A 20,564-nucleotide genomic window follows, 5' to 3' on the forward strand; every position below is an offset into this window, starting at 1 on the left:
AACTCAGAAATTTAGGATTGTACGTCAAGAGAAAAATGTCACATCATAGGAAACAATAATTTGTTAAAATCGGTAATTATTTCTTTCTGGGTTTGTTGACCTGCGATAGCATTATCCTCCATAATACGAACAAGGTTAGCCAAGTGTACTGATATTTCATTTTTCCTAAGACACTATTCTAAAGGGAAGACACTCAACCTTCAGTGTTATATTTTGTTCTCCTCCCCCATAAAAAGGGTAATTTTATTGAACTCTCTCCAGCACATAGCTTTCTGTACTGCTCCAACATATGGTGGTAGAATTACATGATGCTATACAAGTAAATATACCACACAACAGGGTGTCCACAATTTCATAAAAACAAAATTCCTTGACTCTTCCAGGTTTTCCAGATCAAGAACCAAAATTTTCCAGACTAAAGCTACAGCGCCTAGAATAACGTAGTGTGGAAAACGGCATGCTTCTGCGCTCTCAGGCTGGTTCCACCCGAAAATGATACCGCTAGAGGCGCTGGTGTCGGTACACGTGCTAGGCATTCGTCTGCTTATAATGGAAGTAAATGGAGTTTTCGCTGCAACGTCTGATTCTTTTACATGAAGCATTTCTATGAATGTGATAATTGCTATGATATTTGGTACAGTGGTCGCGAAGATATTAACGAACATTCTAGACAGTCGACCACGTCCTGTTATCGTCATACTTTCGTTAATAATACGGGAGAAAAAATACACGTGGAATGCTCTTGGCAACTAATGTTTGTGTATGAATTAGGTTCATTATTATTATCATCATCATCATTTCTTTTAAAGATATACACACTGAAGCATTTGTATTTTTGATATTTACTGTCTCTTTTCTTCTGCTTTAAACTAATCGCGGCGATGATGATAATGATGATTGCATGAAACGACAAGGGGAACCCCACAAAACTTTCTTAGTGCCATCGACATGAGTGTAAGACAACTTTCAAACCAATGGGACAAGCGACACGGGATGTTCACACTGTCACACTAGTGACACACACTTCCAGGTTGTAAAATAGCATTCATTGCACATGAGGGTCCCAACTAAGTTACAAGCGACATGGTGCCTTCAGTCTATTAGCAAGCGTTGCTTGCGAACAACAGATAGGCGACACGATAAATCGCACATTACAACAACAGATCTAGGCGACACGATAAGCCACACGTGTCGCTTTGTCGCTTCTGCGTCGCTCAAACTGGGCCATTTCCTCAATAGCTTGCAACATGTTGCCGTGGTTTGTTGTTCGCGCATACGCGATGCAATGAGTGTCTTGCTTTAGTGAGATTGCGCACCAAAGCGACAAGCGGCACGCGACACTTATCGCTTGAGGTTTTCACCAACAGAATGCTGGCCTGTGCTTCCCGTCATGCCGCTACGATGTGAAATGTTGCTCTTGATTGGCTCCTTCCCAAGCAACATGTGTCACTTCGGTATGAAAGTTGCCTTGGACCGAATGACCCGTGTCGCTTTGGTGTGAAATCCTCGTATCGTTTGTCGCTTTGGTGTAAAATCTCCTTGAGGAAACGGTGGAGTCAGAGCTTTTGTCCCTACGGTTCGAAAGGCTGTATTGATTTCCGACTGCTCGCTTTCAAGCGACATTTGTGGTTTGTCGCCTCGGTATGAAATATCTCTCAGGATACTATTTATATTCTAATAACATAGAAAAATAAACTCTAATACACAGTCCAAGACCTGACGTGCGGAATCACATTGCGATGTTTCTTTCTTCTTGTGTTACGCACGCATGCTATTTATTTATTAATTTTATTTTACTTTTCTTTCCAAATTAATGCCATTTCTTGACTGCAAATCACTCCACAAATATAACTGTTTCCATCAATTCACTTACCGCCTTTCTAGAGAAACAAATCTACACAATATATTCCAAAAACTAACTAAGCCGCATTACTTTCATAACAAAATTAGCACGTGTGCCGATCGCACTGCCATCTACTTGTCATCGTCTCGGGGAACCAGTTTCTTGGGTCGTTTTCCACACTACGTTATTCAAGGCGCTGTACTAAAGCCATTATGACAATTCAAGTATTTAAACATGTGTGTAAGAAGGTCACTATATTTGAGCTAACACCAAACTTAGAATCCCACTTACAAGAGGTTTCTGATGTTTTAAGTCCACTTTATGCACAGAAAGGCTAATCAGGTCTAGACCTACAGTTAAAGTGTAATCCGAACCACTATGTGCCTCTACCAGGTATTGAACCTGGGACCCCTCACATTGCAAGGTGACAATGCTACTACTGCGCCATCGGGGATGCCAAATTTTTTTGAATATTCACTTCACATGTAAAAGTGATAAGAAGGGAAACTGAATAGAAATTGCCTGTTGTAAAGGATATCAGGGGTGAGCTTTTATGTAATACTTGGCACGTACTGACTTATGGTTAACAATTTTTTTCTATGAAATATCACCAGAGTTATAGCATAATACATAATTACAGTACAATTTATTAATAGTATCTGTATTAACCCTAAAATGTACTACACACAGCCCAAAAATTGCAAAAAAGTGGGGAAATTCTAATAGCCACTTCATGAAATAGAATTCTAAAGGAAGACATTGACTGTTAACATGTGATCGGCAAAATGCCGGAGGGATTCTTCTTTAATACGTGTAACAGTGGGGTTTTAATAGATTTTAATAGGAGGAAATTTTACTTGAGTATTCTTGTAATTCAAACGTTCTCAATGCAATAATGGCATACAGATGAAGGAGTTTTTTCATGACGTCCACTAGATTTGTAGAAGTTGCTAATGTGACAAAACCCGAACTGTTTCAAATTCCCTTCTCCGGAACAAACAAGAACAACAATACAATTTGCCACTGGAAGAATATCCAGTTAATCATTTTAGAGAGTTGTAGTAACTCGTTTGAAAATGCCTTATGTACAATTTAGTTTTAATTTTTAATTCAGTTAGAATAGGTGTTGGTTTGCTGTCTTTTCTGCAAAGTTCAATGAACTAAAAGCTCTCATCTTCAGCCAATCGACCATACAACACTTGCTACATTTGCTTTCTTGTCCTGCCGCTGCATGCTTTGAAACTTTGGTCTTGGGTGCAGGTGGAGCAGGTGAAATGGAGCTGTTCCCTCGGAAGTTATTTTGTAGCATTTAGCCAAGGTAACTTAAGGCATTTAGCAGACGCTTAAACTGTAGAAAATTTTTCCAGTTCGTTATGAATGTCAGATGCTAGTTCGTAACGAGATTATACTGCATGATGCCTTAGAAAGATCATTTCGCGGGCTTACAGCAGACGACAATATGGGGGTGTGTCTGTGAGAACCAATCAGGTCCGCGAATGAGCGAGCCCGGTTGCCACAGCTAGCTTGCTGCACCCTTCTGGAAGGGTGAATGACTTCTGCCTCTTGCTACCTCGGCCTATATGTTCGGCTGAGGAACAGACGACACGAGAGTATCGGCAATAGTGTGCAAGCGACGTCTGCTGTTAGCCTGCGAAACGCTCTTTCTAAGGCCTCCTGCACTATAGAAAATTATGGACTTACTACACTCAAAAGTATCACCATGATGCAATTAAACTTCAGCACATATAAAAAAACTCGAATAATACAGGGTGTCCCACGAATGGCGCAACTGGGAATTAAGAGTGGAGTTACTTTGTAACCGAAACCTGTACATATATAAGTCATACACCAAATGTTAGCCCTGTCCAAGTAGATATTTTTAAACATAGAAACAACAAACGCGGTGCAGTGTTGTTCATGCAGTGTTGCCAAATGTAAGTGAAAGTGTAAATTTATTTTTCCACAAAGCATGGAAAATTGCATGTCAAACATTCGTACAGAAATTTGGACGTCAATTTCCACCTTGGGTAGGTGGACTATTTCGCCATCTATAGTTCGGAGAAGAAAACCGATTGTTTTCGAGTAGAGCCAATCCTGAAATGCCTCGTAAAGGCGTACCGGTCCAAATGGGTGTTTTAAAAAAATTATGAGGTACAGTGGCAACACTGTTGATCTTTGAAGGCAACAAAAGGTGTGTTTAGTGATGGTCTATGACATGGAAATACTGGAAACAGGAAAAAAAGAAAATGAAAATTATGGTGAAAAAAGTGTTACTTACCTACTCCTGGCAACCATGCAATGCGATAAGAGCGCCCACCGAACGAGAACAAAAGAATCAGTTAGTTGTGTACTCAGAACTGTTTGAGCCGTGCATTTTGCATTGTTCGTAGGGGAAGATTAGAATTGTTCTGTGAAATGAAGTACTCTTTGGAAGAGAGGGTGTTCATTGTGGAACATTATTTTTGTTCAAAATCGTACGCTAGTGTAAAAACTGTGTTTCGCGAGAAATATCCGAATAACAGTGTTCCAGAAAATTCGACGAAATATCAACTTGTTTCCAGATTTCATGAAACAGGATCAGTTAATGACAAACCCTACCACAGACAACCACCAGTTTTGACACAAGGTGTGCTGCAGGATGTGGAGCAGAGAATATCACAATCTCCTAGGAAATCTGTTCGTAAACTTGCTGCACAGTCAGGTGTATCAAAAACAACAACTCACCGAGCGTTAAAACAATTGCACCTACGTGCATATAAGGTACAGGCTGTGCAAGAACTGAAGGAAGCAGACAAAGGTGCACGTGTAAGATACTGCCAGTGGTTTAGAAATTTTATTATTTATTAGAGACAATGGTGTGAATATTTTGGATAAGGTTTTTTTCACGGATGAAGCATGGTTCCACTTAAATGGATATGTCAACAGTCAAAATTCTCGACACTGGTCAAGTAACAATCCCCATTTGTTACATGAACAATCACTTCATCCACAAAAGATCGGTGTGTGGTGCGCGATTTGGCGGAGAAAAATAATCGGTCCATTCTTTTTCAACGCAACAGTTGACGGAATAGTTTATCATGATCTTATCACACAGTTTATTTCTCTGTTGGAACGTGATGAACGTGATTGTTTGTTTCAACAAGACTCCGCAACATGTCACACGTCTAATGAATCTTTAGACATGTTGGCAGAGTTTTTTGGCGATCACATTATAAGCAAAAACTTATGGCCCAGTCGCTCCCCGGATCTGATGTTTCCAGATTTTTTCTGTGTGGTTATTTGAAACAAACAGTTTACATTAATAACCCAAGAACACTTGATGATCTAAAAATAAACATTTGCACAGCCATTAACAATATAAACCAATCAACCTTGCATAAAGTTGCTTCCAACATGATAAAATGTGTTGATGAATGCCTCAGGGAAAATGGTTGTCATTTTCAACATCTTTTGTAAAGCTACACTGTCTGTTACATGCATTGCATGGTTGCCAGGAGTAGGTAAGTAACACTTTTTTCACCACAATTTTCATTTTCTTTTTTTCCTGTTTCCAGTATTTCCATGTCATAGACCATCACTAAACACACCTTTTGTTGCCTTCAAACATCAACAGTGTTGCCACTGTACCTCATATTTTTTTTTAAAACACCCATTTGGACCGGTACGCCTTTACGAGGCATTTCAGGATTGGCTATACGCGAAAACAATCGGTTTTCTTCTCTGAACTATAGATGGCGAAATAGTCCACCTACCCAAGGTGGAAATTGACGTCCAAATTTCCGTACGAATGTTTGACATGCAATTTTCCATGCTTTGTGGAAAAATAAATTTACACTTTCACTTACATTTGGCAACACTACATGAACAACACTGCACTCCGTTTGTTGTTTCTATGTTTAAAAATATCTACTTGGACAGGGCTAACATTTGGTGTATGACTTATGTATGTACAGGTTTCGGTTACAAAGTAACGCCACTCTTAATTCCAAGTTGCGCCATTCGTGGGACACCCTGTAGTTTTTCTTGTATGTACGCATTGCTTGCATTGTAGAATTATTTTCCTATAGTTTACGGTTATTACAAGCATAAGAAAATAGTTTTTTGTTGTGACGTTTCAGGAGAACACACGCTCCCTTTTTGTTTAAAAAATTGCTAACCATTGTTATAACTGTATCTTTAGTCAAAATAATAATAAATGTCTGATGAAGGAAGCATGTGTTCTCCTGAAACGTCACAATGAAAAACTGTTTGCTTATGCTTGTAATAACTGTAAACTACAGAAAAATAAAAAACTCTAAGAAAAGCAAATCCGCTATCTCTCTTGGAAGGAACAGCTAGGAAGTTCAGGGTGGAAAGATGAGGCTGTACACTGTCTATGCGACGAGTGTACGTGAAGTAAACAAACGTCCTGCCATGGTGAACGATTATCTTAAGTGTTACTTTTGGAAATGTTGATTTCGGGAGAAAGAAGGGTTCTTATTGTGTTAATATAGCTCAAAAGGGCGATCAGTAGGAGGGAACAGCCTGCTCCATATGTTAAATAGAGGGACCGCCACTGGTAAAACCTCAATTCTACGTTTTTCACGGGACTGAGACTAAAGAACTTATAGTCTGGAAAAATGTCAAATCTTGGAACAGAAAATCAGGTCCCATTGTATACATTTCATGTAACAGGTCTATGTGCAAATTTAACCAACTTCAGCAACAGGGTCAAACTATGTGCTTCTAGCAGGCTTTGGAAAATTACCGTGACTACTCATACAGAATACATGACTAAAAAAATCAGCTTAATTCTTAGAATGAACTTGTGGAAAAAATTTGTACATTTAAACATTTCTCTCCAAATGCAGCGGCAATAATTTAAGCATTCTTTCTCTTCTTTTCAGAATGTCAAACAATTTACCACACGTTCCAAGGACATATAAAGACAGAATGATGCACATCCCATTGGTGCTGGTTGCCTTATTTCAAGTGATAAGTTTCTACACCTCACAGACAGCAGTTCTACCTCGTCCACCTGAGCTTGAAGGATACTCCACAAATCACCACGGCGTGTCCTTATCTGCTCCAGCTCAGACAATATCGACATCAAGCGAGCAGCCAAAGCAAATACCCCCACCACCTTACCCAGCAAGTTCAACACCAGAGTACGAAAACCAAGTTCCGGGGTTATCCCAGTTCCGGCTACTGTGGGCAACGGAAAGTTTACTTCCAGTACGTTCACAAACAAGCACGACTGTACCCTCCCACACCCCACATTCCATTGCCTCGACGAAACACAGCAAAAAAGCACACTTTTTGCAGAATTTAATATATTTTTGATGCAACGATTCACTGCTCAAACACAGCAGTAATGAACAATTTAACTGATCAGGGTATTAGATATATATTCACACGTACTTTCAGCAGGACGCACTTTTACTATTTATGTGGGGGAAATAAATCCTAGCACCCTGAGATGTAAATTCAACGGCACGGAACAAAGTGTTTTTAATCTAGTCTTCCAAAAAACATAATTCAAACTGCAGTAGGTATTAAAAATAGCTAGGATATATAATAAATTATTGAAAAGTTAGTGGAAAGTCCGATTCAAATGGTACCTGCACTCTTGGTATTCTGTGCTAAAGTTATAACTGACGCTACACATAGAAACAGACTGATATTTAAATTATAGAGGCTTTGGTAAAACCAGTGGATTGCCTTGGTAGCTTAGTTGGCAGAACATTGACACAGAATACCATAAACCTATGTTCGATGCCTGGTTGAGTCAGAGTCTTCACAAACTTCTCAATATGTTATTACCTTCAATAATGTTTATATTCGAATTATGAAAGAAACTATTACATAAATAGTGCTAGGATAGATATTAAGTCATATTTTTATTTTCATATGTTTCAGTTTATTGTTAGCATTACATGAATGCACAAATTCTTGATGTTCACTAAATAGAAATAACTATCTCGGTCTGCATCATCAATGAATGTGAATCAATCTATTGGAGATTGTGTAGATGGCATTCACTTCTCGAGTGAATGAAGATACAATAGGTTGTAAAAATATTATATCTGACAAAAATATACAATGCTAAATACACTGTACTCAGTAATCTGCTATTTAGTACTCAAAGAGGTGAAGTGTATTTAAAATTCTAATAAAATTTCTCTAACAGTTCTACTGTAATGCATTGAAAAATATTAGTTGAGGGTCTATCACTACAACAAATATAAATGATGACATGACAAACAAATTGTAGTGCAAGCACAACCTTGCCTCTTAGTTGAAACATGTTCCTTTATATTAAGTCATTAGCAAGGACTGAATCTGACTCTTGTCTGTATATGTCATCACTAGGGTACAACTCTGAAACCAAACTTCTGTTTGAAGCTGATCAAGTCATGTAAAAATATTATCGGAGGAATCCGGTGTATGTTAAACCAGCAGTGTAAGCACCACATGGAATTGAAATATGCGAAGATATCCCGTAAATAAAGATGAAATATTTTATTATTGTTGCAGATATGATTCAATGAAACAAGAGCAGTCATATATGGATATTATTAGAGCTGAGCTGATACTGCTGCCGGTGTATCGGTATCGGCTGATACTATGGCACCAGTACCTGAAAACATGGGTTCAAATTCAATCACTGATACTGGCCAACATGTTTCCGTAGTACATGGCTCTTATTGTTCCCGTAAATGTGCCACACAATATCCTGGACATTATACAAAATGCATAATTTTCATTCTTTTGTAAATAGTAATTTAGAGAGAAATTGATTTTATGATTAAATAATTATCATATGTGAAACTGTTAATATTTTAAAGAAAAACTGATATGGATTGGTTCAAATTTATAAATATTTTGAACTGCTTTAAATAGTCTTAATTTCCAAGTATCGACATCAATATTAGCGAAATCTGTATGAGTACCAGCATTAATATTGGTATTGGGTCAAAGTGGTATCTGCTCAGCCATAGACATTAGACATTTTGTCCAACAAAATGAAATGGTACTCACCTGCTCTGCTTTCAAAGTCAGCTCGATGAAGATCTGCTGAAGTTTCTCATTTACAAAGTTGATACAAAACTGTTCAAACCCATTCTTCACAAAGATTTCAAATCCATAGATGTCCAATATTCCAATATCGTGTTCCTTTACGTTAGTTTCCATTGCACTGTTCACTCTCTGTTCAAAAGAAATTACACAAGTTTCATTCTCAGCACAATCGTTAACACCTAAAATATTTTCAGCATTAAATTCTGTAGAAGTAACAAATTAATTATCTCATAACTACACATACATATTACAGGTGGGACAGATTAGTCGGTACTCTATCAGTATCACCCAATATAGGCGTATCAGAGTAAAATTTCTGACAATTATACTGATCTGATATCTCTACAAATACTTTTGGTTTTATGACTAAATTTCTACATACACAGTCTCTTTCTCCAAGACAAAACCCACTGCATTCACCTACTTATATACATGAATTGAGGAGGTAAATGTATTATTAGATTCTTTACAGAACATATCTTATATAATACTGAATCAGTATATTATGAATAAGTTGAGACTCATCTATAGCCTAGTAGTTAAACTGCTGCCTTGTAGTTAAAAGGTTCCCGTGGAAGCACATTGTGACTGATCCAACCAGTTTATCTGAGAATGGAGTGCACTTAATACAAAACTATTAAGTTATCAGTGTGGGTAAATTTTATAACTGTACTTTATCGGTAGATGTTAAAATTTCATATCAACTCATTCCAACAAATGAGAATCTAAACAAGTAATTTTTTATTCACAATTTTTTTTCCAATTTCAAAGGATTAATTAACTTACATGTTGTAGCATAGTAATTTGCTTACAAATATTATGTTGCATTTAAGAAGTAACTAATAGTGCCTCAGATTTCTGTTGACAAAGCACAACAAATGCTAAGGTATAAGTGAAAATTACCCCATTTACTCATTTTGTAGAATGATATGTATATGGGTGTGTGTGTATGAGTGTGTTAACTAGGTATTGTTACCTCTTTGAAATGTGGTATGATTGAAGAGAGTTGTGTAATTATCACACATACATGGTGTAACATTTGTTCCCAATTTTATTTATAGTAAAATATTCATTATTAGGAAATTTCAGCAGAAATCTCATATATGCTGGAAAAATTTATCTATAGAAAAAAATATTTACTATTACTTGCACATTAGTTTAGAAAAGAAATACAAGTTGTAAAAATTATGTGATGGTAGCATGTTTCTATTTTTATACTAAAGAAAATTTCCAGAGATTTAGAAAAATTCCTGGCCAGTAATAATAACTCCACGCATTCAAAAATTGAATCAACTTGTTTCCACACTTTCTAATTTTATATTTCAAACTTGTATATAATGTAATAAGCCAAAGACTGTACAAAAACCTTTTAATGTATGATTAAGAGCCTTCAATATTTAATAAAGTTATTCACAATGTTGAGTTTTTGTGCTTAATTTCTCATTTTTTCAGGAAATATACCTATATTCCCAAACATTGGTTGATACATGTGCTTTTATTTTGGCTAATTAATGCTGATTTTTTTCAACTTGAGGATAACTGTGATGAACAGGATGATATTAGAAGACATGAAGGATTCACGAACACTCATTCCCATTCCCTAGTTTGGGTTCAAACCCACAACCTCTGGTAGCTACATCGTTTGTTAACTACTCAACAGGCCATGCTACAGAAGCACAGGCTGAGCCGATACCAATGCTGATGTATTGGTATTGATACGGGTATCGGTTCAAAGTGGTAGTGACTCAGCCCTAGTAAATATTTAATACAATGCAGTGTTGCAGTCAGGAATATGTAACAGTTCAGTACTGTCATCAATTAAACTTGGTTGCACGAACAACATTACAATATATAACAAATAGCTTAGCAAAAACAGTACATTCATTCATCAATATAAGTGTAGAGCAATGCTAGTTATTGTGGTGCAAAAACAAAAAAAAATTAATTAAAAAAATATCTTGGTGCTTAAAAATTCTGATTGGTGTTCAATATGCTACAGTTTAGTTGTTTTTGACTGGGTGAATATTTCCAGTCTAGACTTTTGCATCAAATTTGCATATAAATTCAAACATTTTAACTGGAAACATATACATACACATCGAACTTCTGGCAAGTGAAAGAAAACAAAACAAGGTCTATCCAAAGAGAAAACAAACTTTTCATTCTAAGGAAACAGAAAGCAGCCTATGTGTGCCAGATCAGAATAGGGAAGCTGAGGTACAACAGTTGTGTTATGCTTCACCAGAAACTTTTAAATATGGAGCTTTGTTCTTCAATCAGAAAAATGATGAAAGCACAGAACACTACCTCGCTTGACTGGAAATGAAATAAGGAAGTGACAAACGGAATATTATTTCTAAAGAATCCCATGATGCAGCACCAGTAGCAAACAGTGAGTATCAATACATTAATGTGCTATTTTTAAAGATAAGTTTCTTTTAGACAGACCTCCTTAAAATGAGTCAACTCACCACAGCAGACCCCTTGGTTTTCAGGTAAGGAGCCCACTTCAACCAGAAATTAGTCAATTTAAGTCTAACTGGAAGACTGTTTAACTGGAAGACTGTTTGAGACAAGTAACGTATGCACCAAAATATACAGTACTGAAACTCGCGCACCTCGAACGCGTTCAGTACTGTATATTTTGGCGCATACTGTACATGTTGCATTCTGGGTATTGTAACATTTTAATTTACAATCTTTGTTACTGGAACGTGCCAAGAAGCAAACTTGCTTTAGTCTCTCCCATGTCCACCCAAAAACCACACTGAAGTCGATAATCTCACAGATTCCCACCCATACCGAAGCTTGAAAAGCTTAAAAGTTATTGAAACTACTGGGTGAGTATTCCAGTCCAACTATAAGCTTCAATTTACCAGTTTCTTACTTCAAAATAATGAAGAATTACATCAGAATATTTTAATGCATGTTATGTAATCACAAAATACAGATTTTTACATAATACTGGTGCAAAATGAATAAAATCTTAGATGTGCAAGGCGAGTGGTTAAGATGACCAGTTCTGATATGAATTCTTCATTCCCTATGATGTAAACAAGAAGTTACTGAAACAGGAACATTTCATTTCATTTTAATGTACGTGTTGGTCATATATGATTATATATGAGTACAGTTGTTTCTGTTACGACTCTGTGATGGGTTCTATGACTTGCAGTTCCCAGATTTCAAAAATGGGCCTTTGTACTCTGTTCACCTCCACAGTCATTAGTCATTATGCTATCATGGAGATCTCCATTTTTTGCTATGAAAACCTATCCAGAGGCATTCCCTCTGAATCCAGAGCAAGTTTCTTTTGTTAAAATCACAGCCTCTTTCAGTTAACAATGTTCAATCCCAATTTGACTGCTATTTTTTTACATTCATTCTAAAAGTTCAACAAGGGAATGGCATTGATTGTTAAAGTAAGTACATGAGCAACAACACTTGTGTTATTTGCATATTTCCACCTGCCACTCTGTGGGGACAAACAGTAAAGTAAGTAGGCAGTAGGGATGGCAGGATCTGGAACCTGATACATCTCACGTCCCAGATTTCTGGGTATCTGAAATATGGGTGCCTCATTTTTCACTTCTTTGCCTAGCTATACAAATTTTTGTTCCAGATCATCTGGATATTTCGGGAACCAGATAACCACGTCTAAAAATTTCTGGCCATCCCTAGTAAGAAGCATGTATTACTAGACATATATTACACTCACCTGAACAAGGTAATCAAAAAGTCTGGCATAAATTCCTTTAGCTAGTGCATTTCTTGTGTAGAGAGCTTGTTCCACATTCAACGTAACATCTATTTTGTCTGACTGAGAACCCCATTTGCTATCAAACACACGGCTTGTCAATTTGGTCTTCAGGTAATTTTGATCAATTTCAAAAAGGTACGCAGGATATGCAAGGGCTGCAAGCAACAAAAATACACAATACATTACTTTTTTTTTTATAAAAAAAGACCGTAAATATTTCATAAAAATAAATTGGTTATACTACAGCATTAAAATCTCTGGTGCAACAATTCTTCAAAGCCAAAGGGCTACCAAGAGGAATTTCATGGAGGCATGTAAAGGCAGTGCATCAAGTCACATAGTTGTCATTTTCATACTTTCTAGACCAGAATTTACTGCCTTTTCTTTGAAGTAGCTTCCCAATTGATGTCCTCACTAAAATTTTGGAGCTCTAACTAGGGATTGAACTCAATATTGCATGCACCAAAGGCAACATTTGGCAACATAGGAGCTCACACTACATTACAAACTTTCTTAAAACTATTAATTTTTACATGCTTGAAGAGGCTCCCTCTGATTTTACAAAAATCTTCATCTTTGTTTCTTTGCTTCACTTCATCATTTTCATCTGATCATCATTCATCCTCACCGATATAGAATCATCCAAAGTAGCAGAAAAGCAACACAATATATGAAAAATTCAAATACCCCCTTTATTAGTGGAAAGAAGTTTGTTTAGTTAATATGGCATAGCAACAAACTTAATGTAATATGTTTTCTTTTGTATATACTAAAAATATCACATAACAGATCAGGAATGTCAAACCTACATTATCTTTAAAGATACTTTTTAATTCCACAAATATATCCACTAAACTGGATGATACTATTCACAACTTTCATAATAAACCCAGGCCCGTAGCCAGAATTGATCTCCAGGGGGGGCTCACGGGTAATGAGGGGGCTTTGTAAATCAACTCCATTTTTCAAAAGTTTAACAGTGTTAAATTAAGGTAAATTATGTATGTGGGGGGTCATTAAGTTACATAAAGTTTAGAAATATCACACAAATACTACATTTTTTCTATATCTTTTAAAATATCACTTGAAGTGTTAATTGGCTGCTACTGAAATCATCCCTTACTACACACTCCATACTATGTTTGATGATACAGATATCACACAACAAAAAAGGGGCAATATTCAATCATAGTGCCTAGCGTACATTCCACTCCCTGCAGAAACAATAAAACTCCCCTTCGTTTCCAAAACTTGGGAGCTGTTAGCCTTTGACGAAGATGCGGAGGGAATTTGCATAATGACATCAAAGTCACAGATTTCTGTATAAATGGGAGGTTGCAACTGGGGAAAAGAAGGTACAGATAAAGAAGCTCCCCTGTAAAGGAACTTTCTGAAATCTAGAGAGGAGAATCTCCTAAATACTTGCCGCTACTAGACTACTTATAAATAAGATGAACGAATGTAATAGCTGCTGTTCATGCTCCCTGAATTTATCCTTCACCAAAGTTGTGAGCAAATTAATATCGGCTGTCTACATATTCACTCTTCACTGCAAACAAATTACACAAAATAGTTTTACCTAATGTCAAGGGGGCTGACCTCAGTGCCAGGGGGTGCTGACGATAGTTCCAGGGGGGGCTCAGCCCCCCCCCCTGGCCCCTGCCTGGCTACGGGCCTGAATAAACCTACTTATTATTCATAATTATTAACTATTGTATAATACTAAAACATTAAATATTAATACCAAGCAACTATAACAAATAATACTACACTGATTCAATTATTATCAGTAAGATTAAGAAGTCAAAACATTGAGCAATTTAAAGAATTCAACCACTGAAGAAATGAAAGGTCTTAATAACATTAATTTTAATACTGAAAAGTAAATACCACACCAAACAAACACCCACACAGTCTCAATTTTAAAATGTGCTACTCACTATTTTCATCCTGAATATCTGAATAATTGCCATGCTCTCTGAACATTACATTTCCAAGATGAAGCACACCAGCAACGACACGCAGGACATTACTCTGCTCCAGTTCTGTCATACCCATCACACTCATTGCTAAAAATAAAGAAACAAAAATTAATCATCATGTGAATACTTTCTTGTATCCCAATTAGATGTACTACATACAAATAATAGATGGGTTCAACATGTTTAAAAATACAACTTTCTATTCAATGGTTATGAAATTCAAAATAAATTTTTTTTTAATAATTTCTTATAATCATAATGTACAGGGTGAGCATAAATTATTCACCCCATAACAGATCAAAATATATTTACTGTAAAAAGTTTCTCAGAAACTACAGGCATGAAATTACATTAAATGACTCAAAGAATCTTTAGTGATCATATTTCTCATTATTAATAAACCTCTACTTCTCTACGTGGGCACCCTGAGTGGCTTTCACAATATCAAGTCTATTGATGAATTCACTCCACATGTTGCAGATCATATCCACGGTGATTGATGCCACAGCCTCCTCAATCCTGGACTTCCAATTCCACCAAGTCCGTAACTTTCTTGCTGTAGACAATGTCCTTCATGTAACTCCACATAAAGAAATCTAGGGGTGTCAGGTTCAGGAAATGAGGGCGGCCATAGTAACCAATACACCTACTTGGGAATTCCACGGTAAGACACCCTCTCACAGTAAGCCCCAAGTGTACAATTGCAAAATCACATTTGGCTGAATTTGTTGTAATTGAGGAAAAGCATACTGTTCAAGTATATCAAGGTAATTGTATGCTGAAGAAAAACAGGCTAATCACACAGTGGCACACATTTACCTTTGGGCTGCCACGCACATGATTCCGAACAACATTAGGATTCTGCGAACCCCATATCTGCAGTTGTGTGTATTAACCAAACCTGGCACAAAGAAAGTAGCCTCATCACTACACACAAAACGTTCAGTAAAATTTTCATCTTCAGCGATTATCGCAAGAATGTTTGTAGCAAATTCCATGCACTTTGGTTCATCATTTGTTTTTATTTCTTGTGTTATTTGAATTTTGTGTACATATAATTTCAACAATTTCTTCAGTACACTATGCACTTTCGATTTTGGAATTGTCCGTTCCAGACCAGCACGCCAGATAGATTTTACAGGGCTCTGTGAAAATGACTCCTGTATTGTTTCAACGGTTACATCTGAAACACTTGGCCTACCTGCCCACTTTTGGTGTAACATGCTGCCAGTTTCCTGGAACTGTTTTAAGCAATGCTCCAGTGATTCAAACAAGTGTTCTCGGGTTACCAGCCAGGTTAAGTCTATGTTGGCTTCCAACGTTTGAAGCCCATAGATTGATCTCATCATTAGGGAATATAGAAATGGAGACCAGTGTAGGGTTAAATATATGACAATTATGGTGCGGAATTTGGATTCTGTCTTCTTATTGGTTCGCTCTGGATCCTGTTGTTCTTATTGGCTGCAGATTTGTTTTTACAGAGGAGCAAGTTCCAGGATTGACTGAGCTGGAGTCCCACGTCACTGTTGAGATTGGTACTTTCCCGTGATATGGCTATGGCTTCTTTTACTCGTTGGTCCCAGTAACTGGCACATTTGGCTATTATTTTGATGTCAGCAAATAAAACCCTGCCCCCCTCAGGAAAGCTACAATTGTTTCATAGGGGGATCCTTCTTGCTTCTCCTGCAGTCGCCATTTTCACTGTTTTTCCACAATGCATGATGGTACAGAGTGTTGCCAAGTACATGGAAGATGTTTTTTGAAATATTCTTCATGTTAATACTAACGACCTCCATTCCACTTGTATAGAACATTTCTTATGGACATTTATGGGGTGAATATCATCTGGACATGCTGTATTATTAGAGCACAGCTTACAGATTGAGCCACATAATACTTCCAATGATCTTATTTCTGGTACACACAGTACTTTGCTTTTGCACAATATTCAAACTTCCTTCATCAGATGAGTAATAACAAGGATTATTTATTATAAATCATGTACATACATGGTGCAAGCTATGATTCATCATAATGATGCACATTGCTTGCATTTATGTTTTAAAATAATAAATCAGCACTATGTTTCTTAAATTGGCAATGGCTGAATACTTCCACAGCACATTTGAAAAGTATTGTAATTTTTTACTAGGGTCATATAAGCTAATACAATAGACCATATATCTTAAATTAACATTCTTTTTTCTTTCATATATTCACATTCAAAAATACAGTATTTTTTACCTTATAATTAGGCAGACAAGAGTAATGCACTACTTAAATTTCAGCGAAAAATCCAGGCACGACCACAACTTCAAATTGAAAAATCAGGCGTAACCAGGTTTAACTTGATGGCTTAATTAGTAGAGCAATGGCATGGTATGCCATAAACAGTTTCTTTTGTTAGGTTATTTTATTTGACACCTGTTTTTATTGTACTGTTAACAGTGGTAAAAGATTGTTACTTTTAGCAATATCAGCTACATGTCTTCAAAAAAATTTTGTGAGACTACTGAATCATCACCAATTTCAGAAATCAAGTGCTTATTTATATAATATGGGCAAGATATCTTGAATCAAATTGCAGCCATAATTATTACATGAAGTGTATCAATTTGAAGAAACAAAGATGTGTCTAGCATCCTTGATATTACTCAACAATGTTTGAAACAGTAGAAATATTATTTAAGGGTGTTATTGATAGAGGGGGGGGGGGAGAAATATCCAACTCTTACATATTAGACTTTAATTGACACATGCGGGTTCTGGGGGGGGGGGTCTGAATTAAACATTGGGGGGTGGGGCAGTAGCCAACTCTAGGTCTTAGATTATGGTGGGTATTTTAGTTAGAGGGGGATTGAGCATTAAATTGAGGGAGGTATCCAATTCTTGTGTATTACTATTGTCTTAGACTGTTATGGAAATTCTGGTGTGAAGACTTGAGAATTAATTTTTTGGAGGAGGCAATATCTACTCTTCAATATTAACAGTAAGTCTAAAATTGGCATGGAAATTTTGGTGGTAGCATTGAGTATTTAATTTAAAGGGGGAGATAGGAAGCTATAGATGAAGTGTTAAATCTTAGATTGTCAAGAGATTTCTGTAGTGGAGAGAGAGTTCGAACATTGAATTTTGGAGTCTGTATTTAGCAACATTTTGACCCCGAACATGCCAAAAGAGAAGCTGCAAAAGACTAAATATCTCGGGATCCTAAGAAAGTATTGACACCCCATTAAATTAATATTCTTGAATGCCTTCAAACCTTCGCTCGCAATGATATATTGTAAGATTGTATGTTTGGCACTTTTCTGAGTTGAATGTGAAGTTTTGTACTACAGGTGCATTACAAGACATAAGCAATATTCTTGATATTCATTAATAACATCACTTCTTAAAATATAATGCTTAGTATTGGTATGCTGCTTAATTTAAAGCAAGTGCATCATTTGGAACAAATATATCGAATTCACATTTTTAACTTCTTGTCACAGGAAAATTTTACGTTCACAAGTTAAATTTATACTTAAGATAAAATCCATGTAATTATTGTGATGGGTTACTAAAATAATCATAATTACCTCAACAAAATGGTGAAGGGTGATATGACAATAATCGCCATGAGTTAGTTCTCTGGTTCGTCCAGATAATTGCAAAGATTCATGACAGGTGTCATCCATTTGCGGTTGACTACAGTTTCAGCTGCATTTTTTGAGAAAAATCACGTTAGATGTTCCTATTGCTGAATGCTACACGTTTGTCCGCCGTCAGGCATAAATTGGGGAAAAATAATTGCTTTGTGTTGTTCAAAAGTTTACGGGTGAGACAAAAGCGTGAAAATATTATTTTGTTTTAAATATTAGCTGTGAATGTTAGACACATGTTCTTTTGGCTTCATGAGTCAACAATAGATTCTTAACAGCCATTTTTAAATACAAGAACGTATTATTCACGCATTTTTGCAACAGTTGGACTAGTGATGGAATGTGGGAAGTTTTGTTAAAAGGTGATTGAAGGAAGCGGAAGTGGCTAGGTATGAGAAAGACGGATGAACATGGATGCAGTAGATTAATGAAGCGAAAGGAAAGGATGTGATGTGTATATATCTTACATGTGGCTACAGGTTCGTAGTTACTCCAAGATCGACTAAAGATACCGGAGATTGTATTCTGGTATGCTTTCCATTCGAAATGCTTAGTCTGAGAGGAAAAAAGTGCCCCCCTTCCGACATGGCCTTGTTGTTGACCCCCACCACGAGATTGTAAGTACAAAGCCTTTTGTTTCCTAAGTGCTCTCGAGAGATATTTCATAGCAAAACCTCAGTAGTACTACTGTAGACAGTCCTTCGTTAATAGCTAGCTTTGTGTGTGCTGTGTCAAGTGAAGAAAGTCGTGTTTTGAACTTCTCAGACCTTGTGCAGGTAACAAAGAAGCGTGACGCCATATTGAAAACATTATTTTGCAGACATTAAGAAGATAACATGATAAAATTACCTTTCAGTGTTTCTTGGAAATCATGGGCATCATTTGTTCCTTCTACCTTGTGACTACCACCTTGACTCAAATAATAATAATAATCCAAATTTGTCAAACCAAACTCATCTGAAAATAAAAAAAAAAATAAAAAGTGGTTATTGTAACAAAAAATAACGGTATTCACTATAATCTTAATACACATAGCACATAAATCGTAACAAAATGTTCATATTTCGCCCACTTCTTGTTTACATCATAAACGAATGAAGAATTCACAACAAAAGGAGAAAAAAAAAAATTTTTGGAACTGGTCATCTTAACCACTTGCCTTACACATTAAGTTTGAGAAGCTAGTCTTACCTTGGTGACATAAGTTATTTGGTTACTAGATCAGGGTTGGTATGATTTTCTGATTATGAAATTCCCTGACATTTCCAGGTTTTCCAGTCCAAAAATGAAATTTTTCCCGACATGTTTATAATCATGATTTTTGCTTTTGTACCTTGTGTTTTTCAATTAAATATATAACCTGTTAATTATTATGAATATTCACTTTCACAACTTTCTTTTAGCAAATTTCATTCTACACACACAAGAACACGTAAAAATTCGAAGAATAAAATGTAAAATTACAATCAGCATCAAATGTATTAGGTGCTACAATCACGTGCATCTAGCCTTCAGGCTAAGGTAACAGAAGTACATAAGGTAAAGTAAAGGTAAAGTGCTCCCCTGTGCATAGCACCACGCCATGAAGGCGTATAGGGGGTGTGGGGGTAACGCCCCACACTTTCTTGATCCGGTCGTGAGTGGGGATGATGTGGTCAGCATCATGCCCCTGACCGCCTTTACCCCCCAGGGTTTCCCCCAGGTACCCATGTTATTCGATGCTGGGTGGGCGCCGGGGCCGCTTTTACCGTTAGAAAAGTTCCCGGATTTGAACCGGCCGGGGATTGAACCCGGGACCTTTAGCATGGTAGTCAGACGCGTTACCGACTGAGCCACCCATAACAGATCTCCACAATATAAAAACAACAAACAGTTCATAAACCATGCACAATTTTTCATTTTCTGGCAGATTTAGAGTATCGTAAAAAATGCTCCTTTTTTGCATACATTTATAAGTACACAGCATATAGAGAAATTTTTGTTGCATGTAGGAATTCTATAGGAAATGGCAACAAGACTAAAATCTATAAAATAATAGACGATAACCTCATTTTCACCAAACTTTCCAATAATTATGATCATATTTTCAATGTACTTTAGTTATCAACCAGATATAAAAGTGAAAATTTATTACAGAAATTCGAAGGAACTATAATTTTGACCAAGACAGAATCATAAGAACGAAAGAAACAAGTTTCTAAACTGAATCTTTTTTGGGAGTGGAATTACAAGAACCGAATCCAGAAGTAGAAGTTAACTGCTTCTTCATTTTGCAACTT

At 36.6% G+C, this 20,564-nt stretch overlaps 1 protein-coding gene across 1 annotated transcript in view; it reads right to left on the reverse strand.

Annotated features, from left to right (window-relative positions):
* The window catches only part of LOC145994648 (unconventional myosin-Ie-like), a 164,340-nt gene that overhangs the window by 121,161 nt on the left and 22,615 nt on the right, over positions 1-20,564 (reverse strand). Inside the window, exons 7-10 of the mRNA XM_083130752.1 lie at positions 19,135-19,242; positions 14,603-14,731; positions 12,621-12,817; positions 8,864-9,031 (exon numbers count right to left, since the gene is read on the reverse strand). Coding sequence (XP_082986878.1) covers positions 8,864-9,031; positions 12,621-12,817; positions 14,603-14,731; positions 19,135-19,242 — 602 coding nt within the window. The remainder of the gene's footprint in view (positions 1-8,863; positions 9,032-12,620; positions 12,818-14,602; positions 14,732-19,134; positions 19,243-20,564) is intronic.

Source organism: Lepisma saccharinum, chromosome 11 (assembly GCF_977018435.1).
Source record: "Lepisma saccharinum chromosome 11, izLepSacc3.1, whole genome shotgun sequence".
In the NCBI taxonomy this organism is placed as follows: Eukaryota; Metazoa; Arthropoda; class Insecta; order Zygentoma; family Lepismatidae; genus Lepisma; species Lepisma saccharinum.